This window comes from Sipha flava, unplaced genomic scaffold, assembly GCF_003268045.1.
Source record: "Sipha flava isolate LNK unplaced genomic scaffold, YSA_version1 3_pilon_pilon, whole genome shotgun sequence".
In the NCBI taxonomy this organism is placed as follows: Eukaryota; Metazoa; Arthropoda; class Insecta; order Hemiptera; family Aphididae; genus Sipha; species Sipha flava.
In genome coordinates, this window is record NW_020273108.1 from 602,051 (window position 1) to 621,248 (window position 19,198).

The 19,198-nt window shown below is 33.5% G+C and overlaps 1 protein-coding gene across 4 annotated transcripts in view; it reads right to left on the reverse strand.

Moving 5' to 3' along the window:
• LOC112688762 (Down syndrome cell adhesion molecule-like protein Dscam2) overlaps window positions 1-19,198 on the reverse strand; it is a 366,044-nt gene that overhangs the window by 77,798 nt on the left and 269,048 nt on the right. For all 4 annotated transcript variants that reach the window (XM_025562113.1, XM_025562115.1, XM_025562116.1 and 1 more), the window contains one exon: window positions 15,406-15,583. In XM_025562113.1, coding sequence (XP_025417898.1) covers window positions 15,406-15,583 — 178 coding nt within the window. The remainder of the gene's footprint in view (window positions 1-15,405; window positions 15,584-19,198) is intronic.

Here is a 19,198-nt window from a genome sequence, read left to right on the forward strand (position 1 = left end):
TTATACAAATAAAGTTATAGAAAATTATTTTTTATAAGATTGATAGTACCGTTAAATAATTTAGTACCTTTCGGTCTGAATGTACCATTACCATACAAATCAAGATTAAACCAATATCGACTCGTATATTTCAATAAAATACCATGCCAAATAAAATACTCTTAAGTAGAAATACATTTTGTACGAAACTAATTAATATAAACGATTTTTTAGTATAACATTAATATTTTATATAATTTAATTTATTCAAAAATAATTTTCCATTGAGAATGCCAAAAAAATCGATTTGGTTTTATTTAGAATCACCGTAAAAATATTGATGACATCTTAAATATTTCAGGGTGGACTATCGCCTACCCAAACCACCCCTTAAATACGGCCCTGGGTGTGCATTACATTTCGAACAAGAATAAGATGTATTTTGTGGGTGTAAAAATCGAACTTTATCGTGGTGCCACTACGGATGATTGTTGTGCAAGTCACGAGATCTGGCACAAAACGAATAGGTAACACAACATTCGCAGGTGACGTCACGGTTACACCGATCGATCGTAATATTATTGTGTAATGCTCTTGTGACTCGTATGAACTTAAATTGTCATGTAAACCGACCCGCAGTAATGGTTGATATTTTGTAGGGATACTATTAGGCAGCAAGGATACACTACGACATGTGCCGTTTTCGCTACACCCCAGCCGTGTACAATCGACTGTTTTTGACGTTTGTTTTTTGCGATAATTTAAGAGCTTATGATTTTTTTTTTTTTAACGTTTATTTATTGTTCGTACTCTCTCGAACGGGAGTAGGTTTTCGATTTCGTCACACTGTCGTCCTCTTTAAACATCTATGCAAGCCTCGAAGTGAACTGGCTGAGGCACATAATTATAATGCAATTCGATCAGTTATGATTTCCGAACCACCTACGAAAATCACTTGTACGTATGTGCAGTAAATTATACTATAGAGGTGCAACGCAATGAAATTGGCGTTGCATTCGAAATTAATGGGAAATTCGTATGATTACCACGAGCACAAGGCTGCGCAAACACTATGCATTGCACTTATCTCATGCGTAGTGGTGTGTACACGCGATAAATGATTTTCTAGAAAAAAATTGAATATCCTCTCCTCGGGTTCGGTTTGTTTTATTTTATTTTTTTTATTTAGTTTTAAACCGTAGCCGAGAAATTACATAAACCCGACCCACGGACGATGTTATACTACACATAATATACGAAAACGTACGAGCGTGTTGATCTTTCATTGTATTGTCATACGCTGTACCTACTTTAATACCAGTACATCGCGCATTGCAGGAGATCACATTTTCTAACGCAAAGCATAATCTTTATACGTATGGTATAAACCAGGGATTTTTGGAGGGCCACATTGGGATTTCAAAAGTGTTCGAGGGGGGCCATCAAAGTTCAAAGTAAACGTTTTCACATATTATAATGTAAAATGTTTCGGCAAATGATTTATGTGAATCCTTATAATGACGTTTACCATGGTTAACATTCAAAGCAGCTACTGTCTGATGGCTAATAAAACAAACAAGGCAAGGCCACTCGAGCAGTCAGGTAAAATAAAACAATATAATTCCGTCCGGTCGGCCAAAAGCTGTCAGTTTTCAATTTTAACTTTTACTATTTTCTTACCCACAATCAAATAAATAAATATATATATATATGTACAGTCTAATCTCGATAATTCGAAATTGACGGGACTGTTAAAAAAGACCGAGAGTTCGAATTGTTGAGTAGTTCGAAATAACGAAAGAGCAAAAAAAATTCGAATTAAAGAGAGTTAAGAAAAACATTTTGTGTTTTATTATTGTACATACATACATGTTAATTATTTCAGTAAGTTAGGTGATACATATTAGAGTTATTTATTGTTAATTTTAACATTTTTAATTACTTATTATTATTATAAAAGATTATTATTTTTTGAAAAAATGTGTAACAGTTTTTTGCTTCATTGTCTTTAGTTTCATTTTTTCTATAGTAAATAAAGCATCAAAAACCTCCACAGTGACTTCTGACTGGAGTGAAAAATTTCGTAATTTTTCCAAGGATGAACTGGCTTCTTTAAAGTCACAAGAGGTAGAGGACTTGTGTCTCGACGAGTTAAATTACGATTAGAGAAGATTAAGAAATAAAACGATAAGTTTCTTATAATAATATTCTACAGTTATCGACAATTAAATCTAAATTATTATTATTTAATTATTATCTAAATTTCTACACGATTGTATAGTAAATTATTAATAAAAAAATTATAAGAATACAGATAAAATACATTTGGTGAATATACTTCGAATTTCCGAACATTGAACGAATGATACTTCGAATTATCAAGTGTTAGTGGCCAGTTTTCCCAAAACTTAATTTCGAATTACCGAGTGCACTTAAATGCATTGTTTTTGTTCGAATTACCGCGTGATTTTAAAGGAACCGAGTATTTACTTCGAATTACCGAAGGTTTCGAATTATCGACGGTTCGAATCATTGAGAGTCGACTGAATATATATAGTTGATTGAAATAAACGCTTGGAGTTGATATACTTATAACGTACGATCGGTTTCGAATTAAAAATTACCGGTCGTAGGAACATTGCAAATATAAAAACTCCCCAGCTAGTGTTTATTAATTAATTTATTTCTATACATATATCATATTGATTCACGAGTGTTTACCGTTTACTAATTTGTATTTAATTTTCACATGATTTCATTATGAATAAAAAAGAAAATAAACGGGAATGTAAATCAACGCGAACCAAGTAACAACGTGAATACGACGGCAATTACTTAATTACGACTTAATTACGTTGACTTAACGCCGGTCGGCGGTAATCGGCGCGTTCCGCAAACGGTCACCCAATCAAGCTTAGAAGATACGATCGATAAGATTTGTTCGGCAACCGGTACGGTATCCGGTTCCGCCGGCAAAAACCAATGCATTTCATTATCGAAGTGTGATTTTTTTTTTTTATTTCGCTCGCACGATTACCGTTCAACATTGTCGTAAAGGTGATTTCGGTGCGAACTTTGGCAGACGTTTCCGTAACGCAAATTTGTTCGGTTATGAGGTTCTAATTTTACCGACGACCGTTAGCGGGAGCCGTTCGGATGCGAGAAATTCGTTCGACTTCGCACACGCGAATAACAAAAGTTTTTCTATTCAAAAGCTCACGTGATCCGAGAATGTGGTAACGGGCGTTATGTTTTCGATAAACTTTCCGAAATGTTCCGCAAAATAGATTCCACAACTGTAAACAGTACCTACCGTAACGGTGGTCGGAAACGCTATTTTAGACGGACAAAACTGTTTTGTTTACAATATATATGTTCGGTTAAAATAAAAATAATTATAAAATAAAATTTTAAATACTTCGACGATTTAATAGAGTAAAATAAATAACATATATATATATATTTTTTTTTTTCAATAAATTTATAATTTTATTTAATTATTTATAATTTTATAAAAATGTTTTTTTTTTTTTTTTTTTACAATTAATTAATTCAGAATAACGGTATTCATCACGATTAGAGACACTATTTTCGTCCAACTCACTTATAATGCTCCAATATCCTCATAAAATGATTTCACATTCATTTTTCATGTTTTTCTAGAAAACTCGAAATATACGTATCTGAAGACACAAGTTGCATACGATCCAAGTCCTCATTATGAGAAAACCCTGATTATTTCGCGTGTACTACTTTGCCTAATATTCCTCTTCCAAATTATCGACACTATATTTTTCTTTAATATATTGCAGTAACTATTGGTTACATTCCACACTTCTCGAGGTCCTTTTGTTCTTAAGGATAAGAACAAATATTTATATACAATTTTATTACCTTTATTACCAACTAATATATGACAGTGATAAATGGTAAACCACCAACATTATTAATAATCGATAACTTACTAATCATTACGGACGAAACACGACGATAATTAAAATTATGAAATTGAGAAGATTGAATTGAGGAAGTTTTGGAATATATTTATAATATCATTTTTAATACCTTTTTGTATAACAAAATGTAAAAATTAAGGTTTTTAACATTAATGTAATACATACACATATACAATAGGTATGTATTAATGAGAAAAATATATTTTAATTTGTCCATTTTAATGTAATGATTAAATGTATTACATTTTTAGGAATTCAAAGAAATTTTGAACAGATCGACGAAAAAATTAATTATACATTCTTAATCCACTTTAATTTGATCTCCAATTGCTCTACAGTTATAAAATCTAATTTCAAACTGAATACCGTTGCTTTAATAACTTCTAGGCTGTTAATATTAATCTATATACGTGTAAAATATGCGTGTAAATAGATATAATATAATAGATATAATATATAAGCACCGAATATCTCATTTTTATATTATTATTTTTTCAATTTATCCGACTAAATTTTTATCTCGGACCATCGTGGCAACGAAGTAGAAATAATAACCACGTAATATTTTAATGCACGTCACCGAACGAAACCACGGAATTTTCTGGTTTTTCGGTTTTCGTCTTGTTCGCACTTGCTACGTCTGAGGGTGAAACGCTCACGATTCTACGAGAGCTAGACGTGTGCAACCGTCAGTGCACTTTTTTTTGAACCATTAAGCATTATCGGACATACGCGAACATCGACTGTCGCATAATTTTTTTTTTTTTTTTTCGTTGCAATTTACCACCGGCCGACCAAAATTTAAGCGTACTCATTGTGCAGTGTTGTGAAGTGTTGTTATAGCACGATGCCAAACGATGAATATTATTGCATCGATCTCGTCGATCCCCCCCCCCCCCCGATCCAGCGCTGCAGCAATGCACCATGCATGACGAGCGAGTGGTCATCTAGAGAAAACTTTATCTCTTTGTTTACTATTACTGAAGGCTTATCAATCATAATGATGTATTATAGTTTTTGCTCGTAGGAAACGTTCAGAAACTTAATACTGTACGGCGATTACTCGTTGGCGTACGGCCGTAGTGTAGTTGTGGTTTCGAACAGTTAATACGAAACTCGTGGTAGCCTTACTATTATCTTCGGAATATTATTATATGTGCTGGGGCGAATATCCAACTTTACCACAGTACATTATTCTACGAAAGCCGTTGATCGGAAATATTTAAAAAAATATCGATTATCGTTCGTTCATGTCCAAGAAAAACGTTTCTGAAAGCATCGTGTTGTCGATGTGCTGCGATGTTTCGCTTTTCGACAAACGCGTTTTGCCGTTCCAATACTGTTAACTAATTGATACTGATGTCGATTTCCACAAACAAAAGTAAATATTATTATTAATGATAGTTGAGCTTACGTTATCGAAAATTTGTACAAGTGCACGTGGTATACGATTTCAGAAAAATATACTGAACGCTAACCATACGAGTACGAGTGATATGTCTATCTCTTTTACCAGATCCTCGTCGAGAACTTAGACTGCCTGACTATACATACCTGTCCAAAAAATCGATGTTGACATTAATTTTCTGTACAGGCTATGCATAGGGACAATGAAAAAACGTCATAGTGTACGGTGTACGTGCGCATATCCTGACGTACAGGTGATTCATCGTAAAACGGTCTGGCGAGTATACATAACACCGTACAACGGTATTTGAACGTATAAATAAACAATTATTTACATACTACACAAGGACAGTGTACCGCACATTGTGTCTTGCGAGATCCCGACCGCGAATTATAAATACGCATTGTTCGGTATTGAAAATTGTTCTCATACGAGCAGATATATCATATACCGCTTTATGTATTTTACCGTGGACATGTTGGGTAGTAATATAAACATAATAATGAACAAAATTAATGATGTATCACTTTTTCATGAAAAAGTAAATTATTTCTGTGTCGACATTTATTGAATAAATACATATAAATATACATATACGAGCTTTATACTGTTCACTAGTATGAAAACCATGCTATAGTTTATCCGGTACATCTGATCACATAAATTATTTAAATAGAATACAACCCCACTTATCTTCTGATGATATTTGTCAAATCGATTTGTGACTCATGTGCAACTGATGTGTTAAAATTAGAGTTAAATACCCTGTCTTCCAAAATAAAATGCGTTGATGTTTCTTGTTTTCTTGTATTTATAAAATATTGAAAAGTCTATTTAATCGTCCTGACATTCTAGAAACAATAGGTTAGTTAGTTCCTATTCTTTTTTCAAGATCTAAATTAATTTGTTATGAATATTTCCACTCGCATAGACATAGTTTTAATCAGGGCTTAAAACCAATTTCAAAATCGGTTTTAAAACCTTATAAATCAAAAACGGTATTAAAAACTGAAAATGCAATCGTAAAATATGAAAAACCGATATACAAAATCAAAATCGAAATCTAACATGACTGGAACCGATTAAATCCATATTATATGGAAACGAGCAGACAGCGGATGACTTGCGACAGTATCTTGCACGCGCGCATACACACACACACAAACATATAAACTTACACATACCGGATAAGTGAAATCTATTGTCTTAGACATACGTTAACTATTGCTTAGAAATTATTCGAATGTTTGGAATATTTTGCATATCAATGCAGTACGTCGTTTGAATATACGAACACGGCGGTAATAATAATATAATATTCTACGCCTTGTTTACCAAAATCGATCGGCTCATAACAAGGCGTATCGAAAACCAACTTAGATATTGATCGGTTACGATTAGTCACTATCTTAAGATGCTGTTCACGTATGGCATGAAACGAAAGGTTATGATAACAAGTTTTATGAATCAACTTTTTTTAAAGCAACCATAATAATGCATTTATTCAGAATTAACGACAACAGGCAACAAGTACAATGAATTCGTCGTGAGTGTAATATGTGTTATTCTATTTTGAAAAAAAAAAAAAAGTAAACCGATCACAGGCTATAATAGAAAGTAGCTTCCCGATGGGATTTCAAGTCTCTACGCAATCGTTCAATTTTCAAATAAAAACAGAATAACTTTAAAATATGCACGTATATATAAATCTCGTGTTACAGTGTTTGTTACCATACTCCTTCAAAACGGCTTAAACGATTTTAATGAAATTGTGTATACACATTTGGAAGGACTGCGAATAGGTTTTTATATATTTTTCATACTCCTAAGTGCTATTGTATAATACGTCGTAGTTTAATTAAATAATTTTTGACCCGGTCAATAACTGCGTAATTGGAAATTTATTATTAAATGATACTATTAAAAAACTATTAAAAACTATTTAAAAATTATTCATTTTATTTTTGGTTTTAAATAACGGGTATTACATAAATATTAAACAATAAGATCCCGTAAAAGGTGCCAAAACAATCAAGAATGTTAGTTTGAAAGAATATTATGCATATCGGATGATGATTAGACGCAATCAGGACAATATTATTCTACGATGTCGTGAGTTTTGTCAACAATTCGTGGTCGTCATGTATGTAAAGATAGAGAGCGATTCAATCAAAAAAAGCTGCGTGCGGAAGATTCTCAAAACAATTGTAAGATATTGGTGATGGGAAAGTTACTACAAATGAAACGAGATATATACAATTACTGACCAATTTATGCACAATCATTGATTCGCAAGATGCTCTCATTGACCAGATATTTCCCAGTGTACACAGACAATACACAAATCATGAGTGGTTGGCAGAAAGAGCAATTTTAGTAGCAACAAATATGGAGGTCAATGAATTGAATTTCAAGATACAACATTTGTAACCAGGAGATTTGGTGTCATACAAATCTATTAATCCAGTTTGCGATGCAACTGAAGCTGTAAATTATCTAACAGAGTTTTTAAACTCATTGGATTTACCAGGCGTGCCACCGCATAATTTACAACTGAAAGTTGAATCTCCGGTTATTTTGCTTCGTAATTTGAACCCACCACGGCTGTGCAACGGCACACGATTAGTCATTAAGAAATGAATGAAAAATGTTATCGAACCCATTATTTTAAACGGAAAATTCCGAGGTCAAAATATATTATTACCGCGAATCCCTATTATACCCACAGATATGCCAATACAATTTAAACGCCTTCAATTTCCAATTAGATTGGCATTTGCAATGACTATCAATAAGTCTCAAGGTCAAACGACGTCTGTATGTGGCTTAGATTTGAGCACATTATGTTTTTCATACAGACAATTCACACATACGTGGCGTGCTCTCGAACCATTCAGTTTGTGTTGGCGAAAGATGAGAAACAAAAAATATTGTACACTCTGTTGATTAAGGGATTAATATTGTTTTTTATTAATATTGTCATAATTGGCGATGTATATAGTTTTAAAGGATCAATTTTAATAAATTATTAAAAAAATAAATGTTTGATATTTTTCATTTTTATGTTTCGTCACCGTACACAGCACTCCATATCTCTTCCACTTATATATCACATTCTTACACACCTATATTAAATTAGTTATATTTTTCTTGCAAATTATTCTCTAGAAATAATTTATATGACAAAACAACGTTTGTCGGGTCAGCTAGTATATATATATATGTATGTATACATTTGTAAATTGGTTCAAGTGTTTTCGCACTCGGAACAGGAAGGATCTAGACGAGTAAACGCACGAAACTCCGCGATACTTTCGATTATGGTAGAAGTGATTGCAACGTCCGGGAACCGCTGTCGTGTAAGCATACGCTTAAACGTAGGTACGTTGCCTACAACAGTAAAGCTTAAGTAATCTACACATTACGAGCGCGTGTGATGCACCATTGTTAGTGAACACATTATTTATGAACGTTAACGTTTCGCGGCAATATCCATAAACAACGATCCGAAGACGATTTGTGAATTATTATTATCATTATCACGCGTCCGAAAACGGTCCGAAAAGGGGATTATTATGTTTTCGAATATCCATAGAACCTATTGCGCGAACAGGACGTAATCTTTCGTCTCCACCAAACGGCACTGGTGACGGTCCCCTCCGGCCGTGCAATGCCGCGGTCGAAGGCGTTTCCGGTCAAGCGGACCATGGGGTTTCCAACCGGACGTCGGCCGATCGGCACCGTTCGGAACACCGAAATCGATCATCGGAAACCCGTTGCATGGATCGCCGACACCGGCCGATGGATCATTTAAGCGGCCCCGCGGGCATCGTTGCCGAACTCACATCGTCCGCCGCTGACGACGAATCCGAGTGCGAATACGAGCGAGTTAAGACAACGCGCGATCGTACCAAACTGTTATTTCCGGTGTATGGTATATACAGTTCAAGCTCGTGTGTGTTAGCGCGTCATTCGAGCACGACGTGTCCGACTGGTCGAGCGCACCACGTGGCGTGGTGGCGGGGGTGCAGACGTGCACTTGGAGTGTGGCGGGCGAATCGATAGAACGACGTGTGCAAGACGCGGTGGTGCACTTTTTGTTTTTTTCCCTCGCGACTTAGGGGTCGGAGCGCACCACAGGGGTTCTAAACGCGATGTGAAGAACGATTCTCAACGACTGCACAGCATTGAAAAAAACTCTATTCAAAACACTTAATCACGGTTTTGTGTTAACGTTTGGTTGCGTAAGTACGACGTACGGTGCTTTGCAGTGGCGCATTTAGGCACGTGCGTATAGCGACAAATTCGAAGAATATATTTTGTTTATTAACTATAAATAAAAATGATCGGAATCTTAAGGAATTATATTTTAGTTATTTACAACGACAATCTTCAAAAGGCCTACACGAGGGAACATGTTAATACGCCTCTGACGGTACATGTGTGTGTGTGTATACTTCGTATTGTTTTTTGTCCGTATTACACTTTGCAACACGTCATGTGTGGTTCACTGTGGAGAGAGAGCGGTTTATAGATTGTTCTCGACACCCGAACATCGCATCACCGTTAACCGCACCGCGACGGCGTTACTAATGCGATTTCGAATCGGTAAAACTTAATTGGCTTTTTTCCCCCGCGAATTCCATGGTTACATGGTCGCCTCGTTTAATTTTTCACTACCACGACCCATTCAGCATAGATATGTTTATTTATTATTTAATAAATATTAAAAAAAGTAAAATATTTGATAAATATTCAATATCCAATGATTATACATTTTTGAACATTGAATTCAGTATTAAACATTTATACGATTTTGATTTTCCTTTAACTTTTAAGTATTTGTTTTCCGTGGTAAAAACCAATAAAATCAACAAGAAAGGAGGAAGTGATGTAAAATCGTTTACGATGTTGATCATATACATATCACACATGGACTTAATGGCTAAATAATTCCAATCTATATGCCGATCTTGCGGATCAAACATCACAATAAAACATATCTTGATCAACTGTCTACAACACGCTCATGTACGACAAAAGCTACAATTCTCAGAAAATCTATTCGACATTTTCGCACCGACCCGAAAAGCTGTACGATAACTTATCAGCTTCTTCAAGGAAATATAAATAAATCGCTTAATTTAAATATCAAACCACCGGCTAATAACCTTTTAGTTAGTACCGTATATCAATGAAAAAAATAAAAAAATCTTATTACATATTACAGGTTAACTCTTTGAGGGGCGAAAATTTTCTTTGGAAAAAATACCCATTTGGGCAATATGTGTAAAAATTAATTTTTTTTAATTTTTTTTTTTTTAATGCTTTTAGTCTGGTATTTAACTAAAATATTGTTGACTAAATTTTTTTTGAGTTAGCAGTTTTTCCGGAAAAACTTTGGAAAAGGTGGTCTTTATAGTGACCACCACCAAAATAAAAGGCTTTTTTGAATAAAATGTTATAAAATCCAAAATATACTTAGTAACTTTAATAACTAATTAGGTATATGAGTACCATAAGAAGGATATAAGAAAATATTGTGATATTGTTTGATATATGTATAAGCTGATAATAAGGTTGTTGGTATACTGACCACTGTCAAAAAAATAATAAAAATAATTTAAAAGGTGGTTAATATAGTTACCACCGCACTTGAAAGGTAAAAAAAAAAGTGGTTAGCATACTAACCACTGACCCTCAAAGAGTTAAACATAAATCATACTCAGTGTTGTATAAAGTTTTTATTTTAAGTATTTGAACTCCAATCATATATCATAAATTTTTTATATATGATTGACAAATGTTGTGTGAGGATCTATTTACCACCGATATGATGCGTGCGTACCGTCTAAAGTTTACCGTTTAAACATTAAACGCACCACTTGATCACAACACGTCTACCATCTTATAATGTATCATACGGAGCTTGTAAATCAAAATCATTTTGGCGCCGTATTTCCACTAATACAGTTATGTGGTTACGAAAAACACACTCCTCGTTCCGCTTAGAACCATAGGTGGAATCAAGTTAGATTCGATGTTTTTAGATTGAATAAATTTGAAAATTAGACCACACGAATAATATGATTTTGTACATTGTATATTTATTTATTGATCCATTTATTTTTACGGGTTCAATAGGTTGTCTTAAAATATGTGCTTTCCAATCTCTTTACTGTAATCATTGGCACATAATGTTTTGGTATCCGGTATCCGGTTATTTGTTATTGTTTTGTTTTAAAACGAAAATTAGGTATGCAATCTAATTTACTCAACATAGTCGTGTGCCGTATTTACCTGTACACTTTACCTCGTGTTCGACGACTTGAATTATTCCATATAATATTAGGTTCGCAATAATAATGCAACACGCGTGGTAACATTGCTATGTAAAAACCAGAGCTCGTAAGTTCATGCACTAAAAATAGAGTATGTAAAATAAAATAAATGCATAAATAAGCATGTAATAATACACTTACATTTGATAAAATATGCATTTATATGCATTAAAAATCTTAAACTATGCACGAAAAAAAATATATAAGTATTTTTTAAAATAATATGAATTATACATTCATATTTTTATGTTACATTTTATTTCTTCGATTATATTTCATTAAAATATAAAATATAATTAACGGGACTTATCCTAGTTGGGTTCCAGATAATATTTATTATAAAGATAAACAACTAATTGGGTTTGATTATAAAAACGATAAAATTCTAGTTCGTCCGACCACTCCGATAATAAACGCCATAACTTACAAGTATTGATATACTGAATATTGTTAAATAATAAATAGATTTTAATTTGTAAAAGCTTTATGGTTTAGACTATTACTAATTGTGTACATTATTAAGTGAAATAAGAATGAATTCAAGCATTTATTAATCTAATTTATTTTTTTTACTTCCACGAAAAACGATTTTGTTGAATATGCGTTAATAACTCAAAAAATCAACTATATTCCAAATATACCAATGCATACAAAACATGTAAAAACATGGTCCGTTAAAATTTAGATTTTTATTACTATTGTTGTGAAACGGATTTGTATCACACCTAGCATGTTTTTCGATGTAGCAAAAAAAAAAAAAAAAAAATGAACTTACGAGCCCTGGTAACAACCAACACGTTATTAAAGTGTATCGTCGTTTATTTTAGATACACCATTCAATTGTTAAGCTCGATGGTGGCTACGTCGACGCATTCATTAGACGTTGCTGTAATCGTTTGCGTTCAACTTGATAAAAATACATTTTAATTACAACTACATAAAAATGATTCTATCGTTGAGAATCAATTCGAAGAACGTAAATGGTAACAGCAACGGCTGGTGACTCGATTCTCGTAGATGCTACCATTTTTAACAATAGGATGTCGTATCTGTTTATTACAAAATCAATGAGTACACGTACGGCTCGAATTGAAAAGCAGAATATCAAAATCGATAAAAACAAAAAGGTTTTCTTTAGTTTATTCTCTAGACGATCGTTATGTGTTTGATAAAACGAATGGAAATTGGTAGTTATAGTATAGCGGTTCGCTTCGCGTCACTTTTTTTGAACAAATCGATCGAGATTAACTCTGTAGCGTTCAACATTTACGAAGCAGTTCTTTTGAATCAACGTTTAACTAAAAATATTAATACGTTAATACATATAATTTAAATTTAGCCATCAATAAAGCTTACGTTGATAGTGATATTACATAATAGTTGTCACAAGGTTAAGTTAATTAAAATAATATTAGAATTAAAAACGGAAAAAAATATGGACCAAATAATTTAATCGATTTTGGAGAGTTAACTACAAAATATTAAAAATGATTTATCAACCACGATTTTCAGCAAAGCATATAACAATAATAATAATATTAATAATCGGAGAACCGAAACTTAAAGTACGTGATGATAGGTGTTCTATGAGGCTGCACATTAATCGGTTAAAAAATGTAATTTATTTCATTACAAATTATGCCATGATCCTCGATAATGTTTATGTGTTATTGTGATTGCTCGAGGGCCAAAAACTACAATGAAATAATATATAATAGCGTTGTATTATGTACTAGAAATTAGTGATTGGATGAAATTGTTTTTGTTAATTTTATTTCTTTCATAACTCTGATAGCCGTGATTATGTTCTTATTAGTTGAAATCGAACGTACATAGGTGTGTTATACAATACGTGGATTTAACTAATTTAATATTTTTATTGATTTGTATTAACTCGTATGTATTCTTGAAGTGTTCTCTGAAATTGTGTAGACGTGTTAAATTTTCAAAAGGCTCTTAATATAATAGGTGGTCGTAAATCATTATCTTTCTAACACAATAACTCTTATCATAACGACATTTTTTTTTCAATCAGAAACAACTGTTTCACAATATACCATGATTGGTCTGAAAACAACTACTGCTGTTGTTACTTACATGGACAACCTATAGGACAAGGTCCGCAGAAATAAGAGTTTCACTTGAATATACAGCGTGGTTCAAAATTTCGTAGCTCATAATTTTCGCATGGCTCAGAAAATATTGCTACAGCACTGCGTTTTAAATATTAAAATAGAAAGAGAATTGAAAAAAAATTATCCATAAAAAATATTCGAGATAGTGTTATTATCCCATGCGTGATGAAATAATATGAAAGGAACGATATTAGATGTAAAAAATACTCCGTTTCCTTTTTCCTTCGGTCATATAAAATATTTAAATAATTTTTTTTTTTTTACAAAGTCATCGGGTTTAATAATCATCAATTGCTGCCTTTGAGTCCTGGTCACACACATCAAAGCATAAATATATTATTCCTATCTGTATACCTATTTGAAATAATCCCTGGCGAACTCGGGGTCAAATGTGATCTATAGGAGTTTCATTCGATTAAAGGTTTTGAAAAAAATCGCAATGTTAAATATATGTTCAATTTTATATATACATCTGGCTCCATCCACCTTCATCGAGGGTTATCTTCTCTTTTTTTTAAAAAAAAAACGCGGAGATCAAATATTTGCAACATCTTTCTGTCCGTCCGTTGCATATCTTACGGGCGTTTACCTATTACGTTGTTAGACACGAATACGAGCCAAAATCGATATCATAGTTGAACCACGATGTGTTTTGCTACCGTTTTAACAGCACACGTGTTTCATGATAACTCTTAATATAATTGAGTTAAAATAGAATTAAAATCTAATTAAAGTCGGACAATTTAGGTACATGATATAAAGGACCTGTATTTTTACTGATGTTGCTCGAATCAAATGTAATTTATTGAAAAATATTTAGCAAAAATAAATTACGTTTCGTAATAGAAAAGATAATTATCAATAACGTTTTGAATGTTAGTGCAAAAACTTATAACGATAATGTAACAGCTACAGCCGTCTACAGAAGTACGAACTATAAACAATCGAAACTATCTGAGAAAAACATACGAAATTTAAGGAAAACGTGTTCGTTAGTACTAACATAAATTTTAAACGAAAAATTAAAATGTTGATGTATAATCGTTCACGTGTTAAAATGTATTAAACACACAACCTGCACGTTTCGTTAAGATAGAGCCCAGAAATATTGTGGACGACCGCTGAAACACAAGTGTGCGCAATGCCGACCCGACTAACCGGTACAAAATTTTGCGGGGCCCCAATTATATAAATATTTATTTATTAATTTTTTATAGAAATCTATGTTTGTCCATGTTATTATCTAACTAAATATATACTATAAATATATTTCGAACTGTCGTCGACGATAAATATTTTTACAAGTGCATGCGCGATTACAATACTTCAAAGCTATGCGTAATTGGTGGGTACCGTCTTAATTTTCGTCGATAACAATCTGTTTCCTGACCACATGACCACGCGGGTTGCGATTTGCGTACTTGAACTATATTATTTTTATACCTAGATATTCGTCATACATAATTTTTGGGGCGCCATACAAGCGCGGACCCGGTGCGATCACTCTGCTTGCCCCCCCCCCCCCCCTATAGGTCCCGCACTGGGTCACAGGCCAGGCGATGTACACGTTCGAAAGATTCACTTACCGCTTAGCCTGAGCTCGGCGAATGAATGGGCCGCATCGTTGTTCAATTTGTTGGTCACCACGCACTGGTACATGCCCTGGTCGTCCTTCTGCACGGAGTCCACGTTCAGCGTGTACGTGGGCGGTGTGGATGAACTGGACTGCCGGGGAACGCCGTCTTTCAGCCAGGTCACGACTTGCTGCAACGCAAAGAAAAGAATTAAAAAAAAAAAAAAAAAATTGCGTTTAACATCGATCGCTGTAAAAACCGAAACAGCGATACCCATAACACGGTCGCGAGTCTGTTCAACGGACTCGACGGTTTTTCTGATTCGTCGAACATAAATGTCGTTGAAAATAAATACTATTTTTCGATTGTGGTGTCCACGCGTACTCGTTCTACCAGTAATCCCGAAATCAGGAGAAAAAAAACCGTCTAATTTTACCTACGATACACTTTTCGACAAACGTCTGCGATACAAACTGTACAATGCTTACACTTTGGCCCAATTGATGCGATAATATATAAATGATTATCTACATAGAGAATTGGGAACACACGACAAGTTATACCATGTCGACGTACCAGCGTACTACGTATTTTAATGTTCTACAAGTCATTGATTCACGCGCGATTTGGTTTTATACTGTATTATAAACGAACTCGAACCGACCGTTTTCATCGGAGTATTATTTTTGACGAACAAAGGCGTGTAAATTCTTTTAAACGCAAACAGATGTTACCTCAAAACATCAACACGCACATCCATAGATACTATATTCGATGATATTCTAACCGATACGAAAACGAATTTTTTAGCTTAGAAATAATAAAAATAAAAGAAACAATGTATACCGTAATTCAATATTATTTTTGAGTAGATCACGTACTGCTAAAAACGAGTTTGGTATATCGCGTACGACGTCATTACCATTTTCTCTCCCAACACGTCCTTACATTTATTATAATCCAAGACGAATGTTGTCGAAAGCGACGAGTTTTATGTTGTTTCCGAAACTTTATTATCCCATGCTTCAGAAAGCTCCAAAGGACGAATAATATCATAAAATACTAACATATAAAACGTATTTGTCAATTCGCATTTTTTTTTCTGAGATAAATAGAAACGTTTTTGATGAAAATGTTATCGTTACGTAAAGAGTTTCGGGCCAAACATACGTTTGAACCGTGAAACGAAATATCATACTCTTGTAAGTTCATATATCGTGTTGCCATCGCCATTCGTACGACATCGACTACGATAATTGAACGTAAGGGAAGCTGCACACTCGACTCGAAATCAAATTACCCATGTCGATTACGCGCACACGGATAAAGTTCGTCGCGAACAAAAGACCGGGTAACGATGACGACTGCAACTTCGGACCGTCAACGAAGTTTTCACCGTACACACATAGATAGATTCGCAGCCCGTACGATTACGAACGCTCTCGGTTCTGCGTAATGTATTCAATTTCACGCCTTCCATCGAAGTCGGTTGCACGTTTACGCGAATGGCCCCACAATTGTACACGCATCCCTTCCGGAAGACTTTTTCCGCGTACACGGTTCGGTGCACTCGATTTGTTCCCATTCAGTGGATTGTTGCACGGTGGTTACGACGAACGTGGAAAAAACTGCAACCATCGGTCACAGTCACCACCGACAGTCTGCCACGTCCTTAACCACATCGTTATTAGCTGTATGCGTAGCGTAGTCCCCGATCTAATTTTTTTTTTCTTTTTCTCAAGTAATTTACGAACACAGTTTTGTTGTAAATATGAAATTCACTTGCACCATAACGATTGTTACGATTCTAATTTTTACAGATTTTCCCGTGATACGCACCGTTATGCATTTCGTCTTGTGCATAAATATTTTTTATGTTGCGTTACCTTTGATTATGTCTACTAATATGTTTACGATAGAGTTATTTAATATAATCCTTTCGATATAGCTAAATGAACACTCTCTGCTCTAGATACCCCAAAGTTTCCTAATTAATATTTATATCAATGCACCGGGATACCAAAGGCTCATCAATATCACAAAATATATAATTATCAAATGAGCAACACGATGATGTTTTTTACTTAAGTATAAAATATTGAAAATTAATACAAATGATTATCGGACCACAGCATTTAATAATGGTGGTCCGAACGACAATCAGAGATAACGCGCACGACGTACTTGATATTGTTCGGACTTTAAGCCACTCGCTCTAATATAGTAATTCGTCAACTGTTGCTCTTCGTGTTTTAATTGACCACCAACATCGTAAGCTCCCTCAGTCGTGCAATAATATATAATATATATTAATAATATATTCAAATTTGGTTAAAAAACGCAGAAGTATAAGGTTTGCATAAAGCAGCCGTAACATTACTATACACAAAATAATAATAAAAGCTATTGTCTCTAAATGTATACGTAATCGGATTTGACTGTAATACAGTAATGCATTGCCAGGTTTTGTCTCACAATAAGTAGCAACCATTTTATATCCATGGACTCGACGGAAATGTACTTCAAAGGATATCATTAAAAATAATAATAATACAATACATTACAATACACGTATAATAAGGTAAATTGATTACGAGATCATAAGTATATATTCCCTAAAAATATCTTTAACCCTTAAATACAAACAAATTATTTCAAGTAAAGAAGTAAAGAATATATTTAACGGTAATGCTAGTCGATCGATTTTAAAAATATCCGAATCAGCCTAACAGATTTTCTTCCCTTTGTTTTACACTAATGGATCAAAACTATATATAAGTACCTAATCATTAATTAATATTTTTCCCCAGAACCTCGTTGACGTGACTGTAGATGATGAAATTATCATGTTATAGCTCTGGAAAACATTTTAGTTGACTAAACGTCAGATTTGATTTTAACTTCAGGCGTCGTCCTAAATATTCCGTAGTTCGTGAATTACGAAATACATTGAAACGAGATATTTAATAAACGTTTGATTGTCCTTCCTACGTGCGTTTTGATCGTTTCATTTACACAGTGAATAATTTATAAACATCTTAGTGGGTGGAGGATAGTGGTGTTCATCTGGTCCATCAAAGATAAATAATTTACCCAAATCAAAAGCATATGCACGCTAATTTTTCAGAGATAACACACAAAAATGGAGGACAAAATCGACACAAAAGGTACACCACATGTAAAAGCGGTTCACGTTATACACTATTACATAGTATAGTACTACATTATAGTATTATTATTGTAACATTATTCGAATGATAATGGTAATAGCACAGGTGATAATAAACAAATAACAATAAAAATCAAGGCCGATCGACACAATAAATTTAAACAAATAAATGATTATAACATCCCAAGGGATATAAATACAAGTAGTATGTGTGTAAACTTATTACATATAAGACTATTACGTATTAAACAGACATATATGTTATATAGATTATGACTTTGATAGAGTGTTTTATGTACTCGCAATAATAAAATTATACTTAGGGCTGCACTGTTTTTAGAAAAAATCGATCAATTAAATTTGTTTGTGATTATCGGTAAAATTGTCAATGGCGTGGAGAAAAATTTCTTTTGAAATTTACAAACGACTTACATATGTTCGAATTATAATTAATCCAATAAAATTCAATTGATTGCATTTAAGAAATTAGCGGAATACCGGTCAAATTAATTTTTTTTAACTGGGATAAGATGAACGGAGTATCTTTTTTACCTAGAACTACACGTGAGCACTTTCAAACTAATATTTTGTAAAAATTCAGGACAATAAATAACTTGTTAAAAAATAATATGAAAA